The sequence below is a fragment of the Phalangium opilio genome, unplaced genomic scaffold (genome assembly GCF_054372755.1).
Source record: "Phalangium opilio isolate 3A_F unplaced genomic scaffold, DU_Popi_V2 ptg001304l_1, whole genome shotgun sequence".
Taxonomy (NCBI): Eukaryota; Metazoa; Arthropoda; class Arachnida; order Opiliones; family Phalangiidae; genus Phalangium; species Phalangium opilio.
The window spans coordinates 567570-585502 of NW_028324256.1; the positions used below are offsets into that span (position 1 = coordinate 567570).

General features: G+C 39.9%; 3 protein-coding genes across 3 annotated transcripts; 1 reads left to right on the plus strand and 2 right to left on the minus strand.

Annotated features, from left to right (window-relative positions):
• The first annotated feature begins 658 nt into the window (after positions 1-658).
• LOC149583993 (sentrin-specific protease 1-like) lies at positions 659-4678 on the plus strand. The gene is made up of 5 exons (XM_089863968.1): positions 659-758; positions 4013-4068; positions 4139-4297; positions 4381-4476; positions 4541-4678. Exons 1-5 carry the CDS (start codon positions 659-661, stop codon positions 4676-4678), a joined length of 549 nt encoding a protein of 182 aa, XP_089720094.1.
• Positions 4679-11798: 7120 nt separating this feature from the next.
• On the minus strand, positions 11799-12260 carry LOC149583994 (uncharacterized). Its single transcript, XM_089863969.1, has one exon. The coding sequence runs from the start codon at positions 12258-12260 to the stop codon at positions 11799-11801; it is 462 nt and encodes a 153-aa protein (XP_089720095.1).
• A 1127-nt stretch (positions 12261-13387) lies between these two features.
• On the minus strand, positions 13388-16679 carry LOC149583995 (uncharacterized). The gene is made up of 6 exons (XM_089863970.1): positions 16542-16679; positions 16174-16412; positions 15334-16108; positions 14790-15095; positions 14160-14740; positions 13388-13871 (listed from the first exon to the last, which is right to left on the minus strand). The coding sequence occupies exons 1-6, from the start codon at positions 16677-16679 to the stop codon at positions 13388-13390; spliced, it is 2523 nt and encodes an 840-aa protein (XP_089720096.1).
• Positions 16680-17933: the final 1254 nt, after the last annotated feature.

Consider the following 17933-nt stretch of genomic DNA (forward strand, 5'->3'; position numbering starts at 1 on the left):
CCAGTTAAGTGTGCTGAATCCGCATTGCCTTGGTCTTCTTCACTTGCATTATTTACCATGACGACGTCATCATTGGGTTTATCTTGAGCCTAGAGTTCATTCCGTTTTGACTAGCATTATTTACCATGACGACGTCATCATTGGGTTTATCTTGAGCCTAGAGTTCATTCCGTTTTGACTCTTTTGAGCAGAGCTTCGATAAATGATTTTTCATCCTGTCCGCCTTATTACTTAAAATGTATCCGCATTTTTTACATTTTGCTTTGACTTTGCAATCAATATGGATTCTATCAAAATCATTCCAAATTGCGTCCAATTTCCTTCCTCCTCTTTTCAATTTGGTTGGTTTTGAAAACTAGTCAGATTATACACGTGTGATCGCGTGGTGTAAAATGTGATTCTAACGCTTCCTTTCGAATAATTTTCACAATAATTTCGGATTTTTGGGTGGTCTATTCATTGATTTTAAAGAAGGGGTTGTGGAAAAAAGGGGCCTTGTAGACTCTAGACTGGCTATGCTTTTAGCGAATTTTAGGGATAGGATCACGTGACTAACGAAGTTGGCTGTAGTACCATCTGTCGTTGAGTGACGAAAATAAATCTCTTATTTTTCTGATTGGATTAGAGTCTGACTCATGGGGTAAAACTGGTTCTGCGCATGGCAAAATCAAGCCAATCGGGCTATCTCTTTCCAGAATCAAAACCCGCGAACGAGATCAGAGCCGTTAGAAAAATTGGTTGGGTCTATTGGGAATGTGGTATTTTTCATTTCTTGGAATAATTTTAGTACAAAAAAAGAACCGACAATAGAACATATTATGAGATGGCTATCCTTTTCAATTTCGACCAATAGTAACGAATAATTTAACTAAAACAGAAAAAACATTAGCAAGTGTAAAAAACCGCGGAAAAAACTAGATTTTGCCACCCAGATTCTACCAGATAAAAACCGCGGTTTTTTCCACCCCTGGCAAAATCCTGCCAACCCTGGGTATGTGTAGTCGAGTTGATGGCGAATTGAATAAATGGTAAGTTCTCGTCCCATCTTCGGTGATCTCGACCAACGAACGTCGAAATGATTTCTCCCAGAACTCTGTTTGTGCGCACCACGATGTTTCTCTGAGATTGATACGGAGTGATGTATCGTGGTTTGACTTTGAACATCTTGAGAATGTCCTTCCAAAGTTGAGAAACAAATTGTGTCCCGTTGTCGCTTACGATGGCTTTCGGACATCCGTAGCAAACTATCACGGAGACGAGTTTCTTCGCACATGTTCTGGCGGTGATGTTCTTCATCGGGTACAGTTCGACAAGTTTAGTGGCATAGTCCGTAAATACCAGGTAGTATTTGTGATGGTGACGGCTTCTTGGTAGAGGTCTCATCAAAATCAAATGGCTCTGTAATGGCCGTAGGCTGCATGAGTGCTGGACGTTTTCTATTGCGGGCCTTGTGCATTTGACACAAAGGACATCCGCGGACGTACTCGGTAACGTCCTGCCGGAATGATGGCCACCAGTATCTGGCCCGAACCTTATCGAAGGTACGATCTCGACCTCGATGTCCAGATAGAGGGTGGTCGTGAAATAAGCGGATGGCGTCCCGTAGGAACCGCTGTGGCAAATACATTTTCGCTGGTTGACTACCATAGGCCTTTCGATACAAGACATCGTTCTTCAGTTCGTAGTACCGATGTCGTTGAGGATTATCTCCTGATAACTAGACTATGATGTCATGGGTGGCTTGTTCATCTTGTTGGGCCTTTCGTACTTCTAGTGAGAAAGAGTGGTACAATGCGTGATTGGCGAGAGGAGCTAATCCGCTGCTGGTTGAGGACGTAGTCGACGTCATTGAAGAGGATTCCGCTGGACTGTAATCTTCTGACGAGGACGGTGAAGTCATGTCGTCCAAAGACATGGCTAATAGAGAGACAGGCGCTCTTGATAATGCGTCCGCAACCTTGTTCTCAACTTCCTTCTTGTGTATGATCTTAAAGTCATACGTTTGCAAGTACATTGTCCAACGAACAAGTCAAGAATTTGGTTCTTTCAAGGTGAATAACCACTTTAGTGCCTTGTGATCCGTGATCACGGTGAACGGGATATTCTCCAAGTATGGCCGGAACTTTCCAACTCCCCAATAGATGGCAAGACATTCCTTTTCCGTAGTGGTATATCTTCTCTGGACGTCGGTCAGCTGTTTACTGGCATAGGCAATAGGTACCTTAACGTCATTTTGGATTTGTGACAGGAAAGCTCCAAGTCCGGCGTCGCTAGCATCCGTTGTCAGGATACACGGCAACTTAGGGTTGTAAGCCGCTAAAGGAGGCGCCATGCAGATCGCATCCTTGATGGCCTGGAACGCTTCCTGCTGTTCTTTCTTCCACTGGAACGGAACGTCTTTCTTCTTGAGGTGATTTAACGGGGCAACGATCTTGGAATACTGCGGGATGAATCGTGAGTGCAATCTCGCCATGCCCAGAAATCTTTGGATTTCTTTCACGTTCTTTGGGACGGGAAAGTCTACTATAGCCCTAGTCTTGGAGGGATCAATGTGAATCTCTCGTTCATTTACTATATGCCCTAACACGGTCGCTTCGCTTTGCGCAAAGCGACATTTCTTCGTCTGAAGCGTAAGTCCCGCTTCAGACAGTCGGTGAAAGACATATTCCAAGGCTTGCAAATGGTCAGCCCAAGTACTGGATGGAATGACGGTGTCATCCAGATAGACACAGATGGAAAAGTGATGTCCATCCCTGAAGACTTCATCGATAAGTCGTTGAAACGACGACGGCGCATTGCATAGACCGAACGGAAGTACTTCGAACTCGTACTTCCCCGCGTGCGTGATAAAAGCGGTCTTCGCTTTCGCTTGCGGATGGAGATCTATCTGCCAATAGCCGCTCTTTAAGTCTAGTGCTGTGATGAACTTTGGGCACAAATATTTCCTAATAGTTCTTCTATTCTGGGAAGCGGATATGGATCTTTCACGGTCACTTTATTTAACGCGCGATAGTCGACGCAGAAACGTATCTTTCCGCATTTCTGGTGGACAAGTATTACTGGCGACGCGTAAGGACTAACGGATGGCTTCACGATACCGTCGCGGATCATTTCGTGAAGATGATCTTCAATTATCCGTTTTTTCTCGTCGCTAATACGATACGCGCGTTGACTAACGGGAACATCGGTGGTAGTGTGAATCTCGTGATATACTAAGTTAGGTCGACCCGCTTTTTCCGAAAATAGTTTTGGAAATCGTAATAATAAAGTTTTTAAGTCTTCCTTCTGTTTGGGACTAAGTGTAGGCGACGCGACAGCTTGTTCAATATCCTCTATAATTTGAGGGGTCGGTGTCTTTAACCCAGGGAGATTAAGCACGAATGGAAACCTTGTTCCGTCAATCTCACAAGTTTTTATACCAAAGTCCAAAATGGCACGATGTTTATACAGGAAATTTTCCCCCAAAATAAAATCGTTTGGCAGTGAGGGAACTACGTGAAACTCCTGCTTTAGTTTCAACTGTCCTAAGCGGAAGTCTATTCGCGCGCGTCCCTTTGTGAAGGTATAACGTCCATCGCCTAACACTATACATTGAGTCTCTTCTTCTTCCGGAAGTACTAAGTCTGGTTTCAAAGTTCTGACTAAATTACGCCACTGATATAAGCTGATAAAACACGCATCAGCGCCTGAATCTAGTCTAGTCGCGAAAGTCCCAAGCGAATACACGGCTTCTATGGCTACGGGAGGATCAATCTCACAGCGACGCACATCCATAGAGCCGACTTCCATAGGGGGCTTTACTTTCTTCGCGCGACGGGAAGACGATCCCCTTTTTGTCTTCCCGCTTTCGCGTTTTCCGAAGCCTGTCTTTGTGCGACTTCTTGTTTGTCCGGACAGGTTGTGGCATAATGCCCTAAGAGTCCGCATTTATAGCACTCTACACGACTTAAGTCGTTTTGCTCTAGCTTAAACTGTGTAGGAGTCTTTGGTCTGTTGTTATTTCTTGATTTAGGTGTCGCAACCTTTGATTTTGCCCCTCTCCCCGGCGGTTTAGTAAAAACCGCGGCGGTGGGAGAATTTCTTCTCCCACTGGATTCACGCGAGATAGACTTTGCACTGTCTTTCATTTTTATTTTAGGTGATCGATTTTCGTCACCAAAAAATCCAATACTATGACTCTATAGGAGGAAGTAATAATGCGTGTTTGAACTCGTTAAAGGATTATTTGGCAAAGGAAAGCAGGGATAAACGCAAAATTGAATTTGATATGAATGATTGGAAACTAGAAACAGTTAAAGTATTACATTATTTTATTATTTTTATATATTTATTGTTATTTAACTTTGCAATTAATGTTGATCAACTCCCTGTTATTTCTAGAATATTCCACAACAGATCAATGACGGTGATTGCGTAATGTTTACTTGCATATTTGCGGAATATATTACCCGAAATGCTAAAATAACTTTTACACAAGTAAATATTAAAGTTTTATCTACCAAATTTAAATATTAAGTTAATAACATATTTTACTTTGCAGAGCAACATGCCAGACATCCGACGACGAATGGTCTATGAAATAATAATCTCAAAACTTCTGTATTACCTTTTTTCCTCTTACTGTAGTTTAAGCGAACTCTGCCCGGCCGCGCACAGTATTTCTGATAAGCATACATGAGAACCCGCCAGAAAACTAACTCTAACTCAAGTCCACACCCGAAAATGCCCAATGATGACACAAGCGTAATTTTTAATGAACTTAAAACCATCTCTGGCAAATTAGATGACATGCAATGCGATCTAAAATCAATTCGTACTGACTTATCCAATACCCAAAAGAAAGTTGACCAAATAGAAAATAACCAAACCCGTATTGAAACTATCCTAAATAAAGTCCAATTAGAAATCCAAGATATTGCCCCACTTAAAATTAATAAAAAATGTCTTCGTGGACAAAGACTTGAAAAAGTAAATGATAAGAAAACAAAATGGAATGACCGAAGCAACAGATATGAAACTTTTTCTTTAAAGACATGATTATAAAACATCAATTATTTGAAAAAAAAATACTTATCTTCGTTTTTTTCACCAAAATTATATTTGCATTGTTTTCGAAAGACAGATTATTCATTCTATATATCCTTTGTGGTATTAACAGTTTTCGAATGAAAAGGATTAGAATAAATATCCGAGTATGGATATAGGTTATTTTTAAAGGTTTCTCTTTTCGAACTATAAGGCAAAACGTTGTTTAAAACGACTAAATTCAACCGAAGGAAGAAATTTTATCTTTCATCATGATTGACATTTTAAACGTCGCTTTAGGGTGCTTTGGTTTTGCGCCTGCATTTATTCGACCACGATTCAATTTGGGTCCCATTTTTTGGGTCGATGATTTAAAATGTTTTATAAATGAATCATTAAAATCTGGATAAAAGACATTATTAACAAAAAACCTTTGGTATATTATTGAGTGCGTGAGAACTGTTTTAAAAGTTGTGATTGAATTAGTTTGGTATGACTTCAACTCGCTATGAGGAACACATTGTAGAGCAAACGTATAACACGAAACACGTAAATGGACACCGACAAATGGTGGGCTGCGTATTTATTTCACTATTGGGCTTAGTTTCCAGTATTAAAACGCATTGTAGTTCAAATTAAAAGCTGCAATCCTTTTAAATATCACTAACGAGGAACTGTTTCTATCATGGTCTACACTGGAAATCTAGCTGTAAATATAAACGATGTCGCATGTTTCTGTTATATAGTAAATCTTTGACACGAACCATTTTGAAAAGAATGGAAAATTTAATGATACAAAATTTTTGGGCAAATGTAATTTTGGTGAAAAAAACGAAGATAAGCATTTTTTTTCAAATAACTGATGTTTTATAATCATGTCTTTAAAGAAAAAGTTTAATATCTGTTACTTCGGTCATTCCATTTTGTTCTCTTATCATTTACTTTTTCTAGTCTTTGTCCACGAAGACATTTTTTATTAATATCTGTTCCTTCAGTCTTCATTTTAATTAAGATTGTTAAGAAACTGTTGCATTTTTAAAATCTGCACTAAGCACAAACATAAATATAGGGGAGCGTAAGCATAAGGGACCTAATATTGCTAGTTAGTTACTAATGCTTTCAGGTACCAGTTAATCAGTTATCACCAATGAGATTAATTTATCACTGAAAACATCAAATTTTCATAATAAAATTATTTTGGCCTTTCCTTATCCCCTGGCTTTGAGCATTAAAATATTTAAAATAACTCTGAGGATTATCTAGAATCATTTCTACTGATATTTCAAATTCAGAAGAATCAGAGTCATCGTTTTGAGTCTTTCAGATGATTGGCTTGGACTTATGTTGCTGGTATTTGGTTTTCGTTGTAGCAGTGTAACCAGGGATAAGGGAATTGAGATGGATTGCAAATGATGATGGGCGACCTACGGCACCGTGTCTCTCCCAATGTACCTCGCGCACGCCCCCACCCTTCGGTAGGCGATTGCTAAGTGCTGCCGCGTAGCGCCATTTTATTTGTAAGAGAGCTAGCTTCTAATTTTAAGATAGAGGGGGCGCCCTTTACAATTTCATCCAGTACGAGTGTACGACCCTACCTAACCGCTGAGGATGCTGGGAGGACTACGGTGCCGTAGGTGGGGGTACACAGGCAACGCTATAGGTATGGGGGTTTCCAACACAAGGTGTAACCAAAGAGAATATAGGGAAGGAGTGGAAAGAGGGGAAAATCTTGTTGCTCTTTTTCTTTGAGGCATTTCCGTTTGAGACATTTAACGGTATCGTAGGTGGCGCGACTGAGCCGGAAACTCCCTCGTACCACTAGTATAATTTAGGGGCAACAATGTAATTTAGCCTTGTGGAGCGGGGGATCTTCAACTCCTCCCCTATATTCTCTTTGGTGTAACTGAGACAAAGTTTCTTCCTGCAAGCATAGCCCACTCGATCCGCGCTCATGGACGCAAGCTGCTCGCGCTATATAATAATATTTGACCACGTCGTCTGCTAAACTTGGGAATTGGACAATTAAACTTTTTGAGTTAATGTCTGGACTCTGGTTACCCTAGCATTTTCTTAGTGGTCCCGTGGTTTTATTTTTAAACTGGTCATTTGCCCTGTATCATTATTGTGTAAGAGACAGCCTGGCAGCCCCGTATTTGTTTACCCTGCCCATAGCCCACTAGATCACGCGTAACACTACGCAAGATGCAGAGCATTGTCCGTGAGCATGGATCGAGTGGTGCTATGCCCTGCCTGGCCAAGTCAGTTGACTTAGGTGAAATATTTATTACTTCTATGCGACTTAATTCTAGACATTCTTGAACGAATCATCTTGTGAAAATTTTATAAGACAGGCTTCTGGCGCTGGGTTTTTTTCTGAGCCAAATTTGCTTTTTAAATTTAAAAAATATTAATTTCAACCGTTTTTCCTCTCTTCAGAAATTACTAATGATAGTGTGTAACATATTTATCCAAAATTTATATTAACTAATTAACACACTGTACATCCCTTTAATTTGTAATTTCGCGCTTGGAAGAGGCTGAATTAAAAATATTGATTTTATGACAGGAATTAGTGATAGTGTGATTGAATCTATCATTTATTTTGCCAGCAAAAACGTCTCTTCGTAGCGGTAACCCTTGTCTAGAAACAAGGGAATGAACCCTTCTGCGTAGTTTGAATTAATCTACTTTACACATCAAAAATGTATCTAATTTAAACAAAAAGGTTTATTCTAAATAGCGGTTATAAATAGTAATTAAAAACGTAACTGTTACCTAATAAAAATGATTGCAAGAGCCGGGATAAAAAACTGGTTTGTCAGCAGCGTTTAGTGATCGTGTGATTTAATCTATCATTTATTTTACCACTAATTTAAACAAACAAAATGATCTGCGCAGTGGTTACCGTTGACCGCATGCACCAGATTTAATCTCTGTAGCGTTTATCGTTGGTAATCTGGCCATTGTTTATTGTTTTCTTAGGTAACGTTAGAATGAGCCCAAATAATTAATAATTGAATTGTTACCTAGTACAAATGATTGGAAGGACCTGAATTAAAAATATTGGTTGATTTGGTGACAGGGTTTAGTGATAGTGTTATTGAATCTATCATTTATTTTACCAGTAAAAAACGTATCTTCGTAGCGGTAACCGTTGCCTGACGGCACCAGTCGAGAAACTAGGGAACGAACCCTTGTGCGTAGTTTGCATTGATCTACTATAAACAACAAAAATTGATTTAATTTAAACAAATTACCTAATTAGCGGCTATCGTTGGCCAATGGCACCAGGTGAAACACCTTAAAACGAACGCAACACGGCCAATTGGTCTCTAGTCTGCAATAGTACAATCAGCCTGTCTTGAACTTTTCACCGAGGCTTAGTGAAATCAGTGAATTTAAAAATTATCGGCTAAATCTTAACTTTAAATTCTTTTGTATTAAATTATAATGAAGTTTAACTTACGAGAATAAAATAAAATTGGGACTAATTAACCCCTTCTTTTAGATGAAAAGTGAAAAAATTCGCCTTAAGCTCGCCCATAAACAGAGTGGACGACGCATTTAGTAAACAAAAAACTTCGCTCTATTAGCGGTAAAACAGCGTAAGTCCAACAGTACGTTTCTCTATGATTTTTGCTAGGATTATACCACGTAAGTCCAACAGAATAAAAGGTCGTAAGTTTAAGTATGTGCTTAAAAGTACAAAAAGTAATACTTAATATTAATTGTTTTCAAAAAAACTTCGAAAGGCACCAGTTTAATGTTCAACCTTTCATTTAAAACCATTTTCAGACCTATCGAATAAACAGTCTTCAAAAAATGGTCGAGACCATTTGGCTATCACAGCAAACATTTCCCATGTTATTCCTATGGGAAAATTTCCCTTTTTTTTGCCAAAATGTCTGAATGTTTTTATTGAAATGAAAACCACCCTTAGCAACTTTATTTTCTATAATAAAAACTAATGGAGGGATCTCTTTGAAATTTTAACCACATATTAAGGGTCCGAATTTTAGTTCAGTGGAATTTTTTCAAAGCAGTAACCATGATAGGAAAAAAGTTACATCGAATCAAAAAACCACCCTTATACATTAAACGCAGTATGAGGTCTTATCTAAGAGAGCAACCGCTCTCTCAGAATAAAGTTAGAATTCTACCAGAATATAATTTACCCCCTACGGTTATATTAATTAGCATCATTGGTTTTTTTCCACATGAGTTACTTGTGTACATTTCGATAGCTGAATCAGTCTTTTGATTAATATTTAAAGCATCATTTATAGTATTATTAACGTATTTTAACTATAATCGTACATCACTTATGAAAAATTATATTTTTAGTCAACCCAATGTTAGCGATATTTTAATAACGACCACAATATTTGTACCAAAATGCATCGTAACCATTATAATTCTTATTTTTTAAAGAGTACCCAAGGGTACAGGCCTGTATATGTGCTCAATCATCTTGTAATATAATATTGCTATAATTTCAATGAAGGTGTAAGGATATATATTTACTTAATAACCTAGTATGTAGTAATATATGGAACATATTTCTAATCTTTACTACTTTATACTAAAATTAAAATTAAATACTTTTATCTAAAGATTATTAATTAAGTTGTCTAGGGTAAATATTAAATTAAATGGGTAAAGCTATAGTACGTTCGCATTGTGCTTAAAAAGCTTTTGATTAAATTAAAATTAAAAACTAATGAGACCAGGTTCGACCCTTATTAAAAGATAAATTAGTGTTAGAGTATCAGCGGTACATATATATTTTTGTATTTCTTCTCCCAAAGTATCTTCAGTTTCTAAAGCAATATTTGTACAGCCTCCATCACAGGAGCAGTTTTCAGTTAACTGTATAATGTCGATGTTCGGTTGATTTACATCAGCATTCCTTTCGGCAGCAGCAGCCCTGCGTTGTAGAATTTCAGCCTCAGTATATTCTGGTTCAAAGGCATACCCTTCTACTCTTCTCGCTTCAGCCATTATGTCTATTAACAGTGTCAAACATGATTTAATGCATCAATAACTATCGCATTTTAATTTATCCTTCTATTTCTGACTATTCGATAACTATTCGATAAGGGCAATTTTAAGTTAAGCCTAATTATTCGATATTCGGTTCCCAAACAACTATTCGTCTCGGTATTCGATAAGAAAATTTTTCACTATTCGATATTCGTCTCGACAGTCAAAAACTGGTATTCGCCCATGCTTACTTATATTCATAAGAATAATCTTTTAAGTTCGAACCTCCCATAGAATACATTAATGTAAGGTCTTCTTCAATATCATCTTTACAATCGTCATTCTAGGCTTGTATCTCATTCAGACCTTGTTCTATTTTCTCTTCAAAATCACCTTCATCATCTGTAACTTCCAAATCTTGCTCAAATTGGTCCTCTAATATTGTGTCCTTTAGGCGATGGCAGCTGACAGTCAAATATGCTTAAAGTGTCAAATTCAATGCATCACTTAACGCTTCTTCTTGTGCCTTCATTACTTGTTGAGTTATTTCATCATAACTTGGTAACTGTGTTTGCTGAAGATTTGCAAGGCGTAACCTATCATCACCAGTTTCCTTCGACCTTGGAAACTGGCAAACAAATGTATTTATTCTACTGCCACTGCTGCACTGATTTACGATATCACTTTGCAATTGAATCCTATTTGACTGGTGTAATATGTCTAAAAGGCTGAATTTTATGTTGCGACTTCCATCCCAACATAAGAGCTTGTGATACCCTCCTGATATCACATCGGCGGACTGAAACACCGATCTAAATCCCTAACTTATTTGTGTGTCATTATTTTAATAACGATAAAGCTCCAAATGCAATCATCAATAATTTCTTTAATTACTATATTTTCTTATTAAATCATACTCAAATCAACATTTCTTTACATTAATTTTCCTTAAAAACACGTCTGTTTATCTAAAGTTTCTAAGACTTTCTTTTACAACCTCTCTCGGCAGAGTCGGTTTGCGTTCTACATTGTCCGATGGTAACAATCGCTCCTTCTTCACCAAGATTCCAAAGCGATCTACTCATGCTTTGCTTTTTGCTAGGTTTTACACAAAGTTCAAGTTTTTACCCCTATTATTGTTACCAAGCGCTCCCCAAAATTCGTCATCCCTAAGTTTTATGACTTTACAGGGCAAGAGGGCCTTTTAACATCCTAGTAACAAAAACCATCCGTCGAACCCTTCAAATGTATTACTATAGCCTTTACAATAGTACAGTATTTCTTAGCAATTACAAGCCGTGCTATACGACAGTTCTTATTTTTGTTTAGTGTACAATGTTATTCTTAAGTCTTTACATATAAAACATATCAAACATAAGTATCACTATAAATAAACCTTAACCAAATCTTAACTAAACTGTATCTAAACTAAGCTAAATTCGGACCATAAAAAAACCCATAGCTTATGCTTCTATGGGAAAAAAGGTCCTGGGAAAACCATTAATTCAATTATTATTTAAGTCTAAACGACCAGGCTTGTTGTGGATCGCCGGATTCAACAGTATGACGATTTTCAATTTGAATTAAATTAGATGGTAGATTTTTCCAGTCATGAATTGCAGTGAAAGTGGCATGATTTAGGCGAAAATTAGATTTTACAAGAGGCTTGACTAATTTAAGGGCGTGACCACGGGTGATGGTGGCGGATTTTGTGAAAAAGTCACTAGTTTCTAAATCGAGGCGGCCGTGGAAAAAGTCGTGTAAGAGGCAAATGTTGTTAACGCGATGTCTTAAAGACGATCGGGTGCAGGAAGTCTTGATAGGCGTTGCGGAAGCTTCGAAAAAGCATTTTGAGCCTTTTGCATCATCTTGGCATCACCTAAGAGAGATGGCGCCCATATCGGCGATGCTTCGTCGATTATCGGTAGAACTAGAGAGTTATACAACCCACGAATAGGTTTCTCCGATCGATGGTGAAAATTTCGCCAAACCAATCCAGTGGTGGATTTGAGACGCTTACAGACTTTGTTGGATTGGCTTGAAAATTTCAACTTAGTGTCAAAAAGAACCCCGAGATCCTCTTCCGTCGCTAGCGAACGAATCGGGGTACCATAAATGAGGTATACGTTGTTCGGGTTATGACGACCAAGATGAAGAACCGCACACTTATTGGCATTGAACCGCATATCATGTTCAAGTGCCCAATTCGCAACAGCTTCCAAATCGTCTCGTAAGAGGTGACAATCAGCCATATTACGAATGCGATTGGATAACTTAGTGTCGTCAGTGAATAAAGGGACAAGAGCATGTCGCACGACAGATGGAAGCAAGTTGTTATGTTTGTGTGTTGCCTTGGTTAGGTTGTGTAATCAGGCAAGACAGGTCATTAAAACGTGACTACATGTGGTTTCCTGTTCGATGACCTAGATCTGTGGTTACGCTTGCCGTTGTGTATGGCGTTGATTACGTTCGAACTGGTTCCGTTGGAGATGAGTTTCAGTTCTTTGGAGTTTCTTGCTGCCGTTTCCATGGTGAGAGCCATGGTTGTAGCAGTTTCCAAGGTGACGTCCTTAATGGTGATTAAGTGATCGTAAATTTGTTGATTGTTGATACCGAAAATGAGGCGATCTCTGTTCATGCTCTCCAGGTCCGTGAATTTGCAGAATTCGCTCATCTTCCGGAGTTCGGCGATGTAGTTGGCGATTGATTCTCCAGGGTGACGTGACCGGTTGTAAAACTTTACTCTTTCGGCCATATCCAATGGAACAGGGTTATAGAACTTGGTGAGAGTGTCGACGATGTCCTTGTAGCTTTTTGCGGATGGTTTGATTGGGTTCAGTATGCTCCGCAAGGTTGTGTAGACCGTGGATCCTACACATGTCAGGAGATGTGCCCTCTTCTTAGCATCCTCTGTGATTCCCATTGTTTCTCGTAGCCCAGAGTGCATTAGTCGGGAATGATGAAACATGAGCAGTAGTTCTGAAAGTCTATTCTTTCCTGATCGAATGTAAGTATGCTTTTGACTATTACTGAAGTTCGATTTGTTTAGTGTTCCTCCTAAACAAATAGTCACATCAATATCTAAGATGGGGTTTAAAGTCCAAAGTTTCGAGCTTGTACCCACGCCCTGCCCTTTCCTTAATTTTTCCAGTTCTTCAGAAAAGTCTTCGGCTCGCGCCTGCATAACCAAACCCCTTTCGGCCTTATCCATTTCCTCTGCCGTAAGTGGACCAACTTTCTTGTTCCCAAGATTTTTTCCATTCCATATCCATCTCAGGATCCATACCATTACTCGCTTTGCCCTTCTCAATTTACTGAAACGAGCCAGATCTATTATGGATTCGTTTTTAGGTAATGCAGCGCAGCTTGCTTGAACCACTTACTGATATTTTGGTCTCATTTCCGTTTCAATCTCTTCGACCGTTGGTGCCCTATTCCTTCCGGTTGGCCATTGATTTTCTTTAAGTTTCAACCACTCTGGGCCTCGCCACCACATGTAGCTTGTTAGCAGCTCTTCGACGTTCATGCCCCTTGTTGGCAGATCCGCCGGATTCTCAGTCCCTTTCACGTGGTTCCAGACAACTGGTTCCGTAATTGCCTGGACTTCCTGTACCCTGTTGGCCACAAAGGGTTTCCATTTTAGAGAATTGCCCTTGATCCAATGTAGCGCAATTTGCGAGTAAGTCCACATGTGGACGCTTGAAATTTCCTCGTGCAAATTGTTCATGACATATCTCGGCATCCGAGCTCCTAGGACTGCGCCCATCAGCTCCAACCTGGGCAAGGTTATCCTTTTCAAGGGTGCCACCCTCGTTTTTGACAGGAGCAATTTGACGCCCACGAGTTCGTTTGAATTCTCGTATCTTAGATATATTACCGTTGAATACACTCGTTCGCTTGCGTCACAGAATACGTGAATTTGACGTCTTTAGATTTCATTTTCAGTGAGACCGCCATAATAATGTCGAGGAATTTCGAGTATGTGTAACCTTGGAAGCTCTGCACACCAATCTTCGAACCTCTTCCCTAACTCTCCTGTTAGTGTTTCATCCCATTTGAACCCGCCTTGCCAAAGTTCTTGAAACAGTATTTTCATTCGAACGATGATTGGGGCCAAAAACCCTATAGGGTCGAAGATACGTGCTACGCACCTCAGGACACTTCTCTTGGTTATTTCCTTGGTGGTAATAAATTCCAGGAGCGACCGCAAATCGAATACTAGTGTGTCGTCTGGATTCCACATCAATCCTAGAACCTTCAGGTTCTCCTTGAGCTCTGCCGTTTTAAATGAATGACTCGGGACGTTCGACTTGGGCTCTGATTCTTCCTGATCCCACCTAGCCTGCAATGCCATTGAATTTGTGCGCCATTTTCGAAGGTTCATCCCTGCCTTCTTCATTAATTCTTTTGCCTTTACTGATATCTCGTACGCTTCCTGATCTCCTGAAGCCCCGGAAATCGTGTCATCCACGTACGCTCCTTCCTTCAGTAGTTGACAGAGTTTGCCCTGTTCATCTTCATGCTTCTTAAGGTGATGATGTATCGTAGCCGAAAGCAGGAATGGACTAGGAGAAGCTCCAAATGGTACTTTGGTTATTCGATATGTTTTGATCTCATCCAACCTTTGAGGATTTGCGTACCACAGAAAGCGAACCGCGTCTCTGTCCCTTTTCCATGTCCACCGTGAACGCCGTTTTGAATTTTCGAAACCGAATAAGAATTCCGAGTAGCTCTGGATTGAGATTTATTCCAGTAGACAAGCAGTCATTGAGCGAAGGCACCCCATTCTCGTGGGACGAAGCGTCGTACACCACTCGTAACTTGGTCGTATCGTGGTTTTCGCGGATGACCGCTTGATGGGGTAAATAATACCTTGGGTTATTATTCGAATAATCTTCTTCCTTAACCTCTTCAATTATTCCCTTTTCTTCCTGCTCCCGTATGACGTCTCTGTATCCCTTAAATAATACAGGATCTGTTCTAAATCTCTTGGCTAGTCTCAGAGTTCTTCTTTTGGCCACATTATAGTTATCACCATGCTTTTCCTTTTGTTCGTTCCATGGTAGGCACACTTCGTATCGGTCATTCTTAAAAGTTCTCAAAGTTTTTCAAAACCTTTAGTTCTGTTAGGGATTTCGTTCCATCTTCCTTAATCCCAATAGAATCAAACTCCCATAAAGCTTAAATTTGCTTGTTCAGTTAGGTTTCAGCGTCAATGACCCCAATTTTCATTACTGAGACACTGTTTACTCCAATTGACAATGCAGACGAATGTGACGATTTCGGTCCCTGTACTGACCATACGAAGATAGTCTCTACCGCTACCAGTTTTTCTCCTAACCGTTCGACCTGCCCTGTCAGGATTGTCCACATGTGGTCTGATCCGATTATTATTCCAAGGTCTCCATTGCCTGTGAAGCCTGAATCTTGTTCGTTTGCAACTTCCAGCCCTCTCTTTCGAAGTTCCACTGCCATGTCACCTTCTTGGATGGCAATGAGAGCGCTACAGATATTAGGAGACTCTAGCGCGTCTATTTCGATCCTCTTCCTGGGATCTCGAATATTTTCCAGCGTGATTCTAACGAGTCTTCTTTTAACCCTCTCTGGGGTATCGCTTTCAAATCTGTATACTTCCAGAATTTCTTCGCCGATAACTGTTAAGTTACAACGACGCGAGATTTCTTCCTTGATGAATGTTCGATGACTTGCGCTATCGAACAGGCAGCGAAGCCTTTCTTGTTGCTGTTCCGGCCCACGAAGCGTTGCCTGCGCCGATTGGAGATATATAGTTCTCATGTTCATTGGGTTTGTTGCCGTTGAACAAGTAACCGTGCCTTCCGTTCCGTTACTACCGTCAAGATTCGGTTGTCCGCTTACCGACGGTCCCGTCGCGATACCGTTTGCTGACTGTTCCTTGCTCAAACATAGAATTGGATGATGTTTGAAATTACATTTAGAACAAACTTCAAGTTCTGTCCTGTCCCAACAGTTTTTCGCGTTATGACGCGTTCCAAGACACACGTAACACCTCCCCTTCCTCTTAAGGATAGCACACTTTTGTTCGACCGTTGTTTCCCCGCACGCGCTTGACTGATGCCCGCTGTCCTCGCAAAACATACAGTTCCTTCACTCTACCACCGTAGCTAGAGACAACGCGGTTGGTACCCGACTAGGCGTCTGTCCTTTTCCTTTCCAGTGATTTCTTCCATCCTTACCTTTACTAGGGTTATCGCGACTGTCCGAAAGCGGAGGGCTGTTTGTTCAGGCTTTTTAAACCCGAATGCTCGTTCGCGGTTTTCCACATCATCTCCAAAATATTCAACTAATTCCATCACCTCCCACGACTCTTTCTTTCCTTCAGCCGTACGTGCAAATTCCAAAATAATGTCTTGTGGAATTCTTTCCTTTAAAATTGTCCGTAACAAGGTTCCGTAGGTTTCCGGCCCTACATCTAACGCCTTTAAACTTCTAATTTCTAATTATAACGAGTCATGCATTCTTATTAAAGCTACAATGTCCTTAGATGACGTCACCTTTTCCAATTGTAGAAAGTTCTTCATATGTTTATCTACGATCTTGTCCTGGCATCCAAATCGATTTTTCAAATGGTCGATTGCCTCATCGTAGTTAGATGCGGTGGCCGACATGCCCTTAATTGCTCTACTAGCCATGCCTTCTAAATATGAATTTAAATAGGTGAACTTATCTATTTTGTTTATGTCCTCCCTTGAGTGCACTGCTGAATCAAATTGATTCCAAAACCTAGTCCATTGCGTTGGGTCTCCGTTGAATTTCACAATAGTCACAGTTGGTAGTTTCACTAAAACCGCTTTTTCGTTTTCTCCTTTGCAGCAACCGCTTGAGCCCGAATGTCCCGATGTGCTCGCGCTGTCCTCTTTTTCCCGCCGCGTCTTCCCGTAAACGTTGTTTTGCCAATGTTTTAGCTTCACTAATTTCCTCCATATACTCAAGTAAAATTCGATAGTCCTCGTCGAAATCATTATTGTCCGTGATTGCATTTTGCACTTCTAAGTTCAAAACTGGGAGTAAAGATTCCTTTTGAATAAGTTGTTCCAGCCAAACTTCCAATCTTTTCGTGTCGACCGGTTCCGTATTAAGGCAATCATCCATTTTATTCATTAACCTCTAATTGAAGCCTTTAAACTGCCTCGTTTCCTGACCGTTGTCGACGCCATTTTTCCCGGTTAATTTACTATTATTTACAAATTAACTTGTCCAATTATATAAAGTTCCTATTTTCCCCGAGTTTCGGCACTAAATGTTGCATTATGTTGTTGGGATATCATTCGTATTTAAGTAATTTTCAAATACTCCCGAAATTATCATTCGCACAGAGTAACAAACAAAAATATAAGGTTTATTTGACTGGTGTAAAAAGGTAAAACTTATTTCGCCTATCCTTAGAATCTAACTGATTTTTTCTTAACAAAATCCCCCTTTTCGCTGGTGCAAAGGAGAGGGTTGTTTTTAATTTTTAACCCCTCTTCCAAAGCCCCCCACGAATGGGGCCTAACCCAGGTAAGCTTTTGCGCCACCAAGACTCCTAAGCTGTCAAACGCTCTCGTCGATGACACACAAACTCTCCCTTATTGACCACCCAAGAGCGCGTTTCTTGCTAACTCCAAAACTTTCCACTATTTCTTATAAACAGTTTCAACACGCTGGCTCCGCGCTCAGCAGCGTGGCGTCAAAATCCAAAAACAAAAATCCGATCAGTAGCACTGAGCTCTATTGAACGCGGCTCTAATCACGGTTTGCTCAACTTCTTTAAAAAAGAAAAGAATAGGCCATATTTTACCTTTATCTATCTACTTGCCGTTCTGTTCTTCATTCGTAACTTTTATACGAAGGAAACTTAAACAACACCTGTTTAGAAAACCAATCAACTCTAAATAATAAATTTT

Coding starts and splice junctions, on each gene's coding strand:
- LOC149583993 (XM_089863968.1), top strand. CDS start 659: ATGGCAAAATCAAGCCAATCGGGCTATCTCTTTCCAGAATCAAAACCC. Junction 759..4,012: donor TTGGGTCTATTGGGAATGTG/GTATTTTTCATT, acceptor TTCTTGATTTAG/GTGTCGCAACCTTTGATTTT. Junction 4,298..4,380: donor GGAAACTAGAAACAGTTAAA/GTATTACATTAT, acceptor TGTTATTTCTAG/AATATTCCACAACAGATCAA.
- LOC149583994 (XM_089863969.1), bottom strand. CDS start 12,260: ATGGCTGATTGTCACCTCTTACGAGACGATTTGGAAGCTGTTGCGAAT.
- LOC149583995 (XM_089863970.1), bottom strand. CDS start 16,679: ATGGCTAGTAGAGCAATTAAGGGCATGTCGGCCACCGCATCTAACTAC. Junction 16,109..16,173: donor AAGGACAGACGCCTAGTCGG/GTACCAACCGCG, acceptor TTGCGAGGACAG/CGGGCATCAGTCAAGCGCGT. Junction 13,872..14,159: donor ACCAAGAGAAGTGTCCTGAG/GTGCGTAGCACG, acceptor AATATATCTAAG/ATACGAGAATTCAAACGAAC.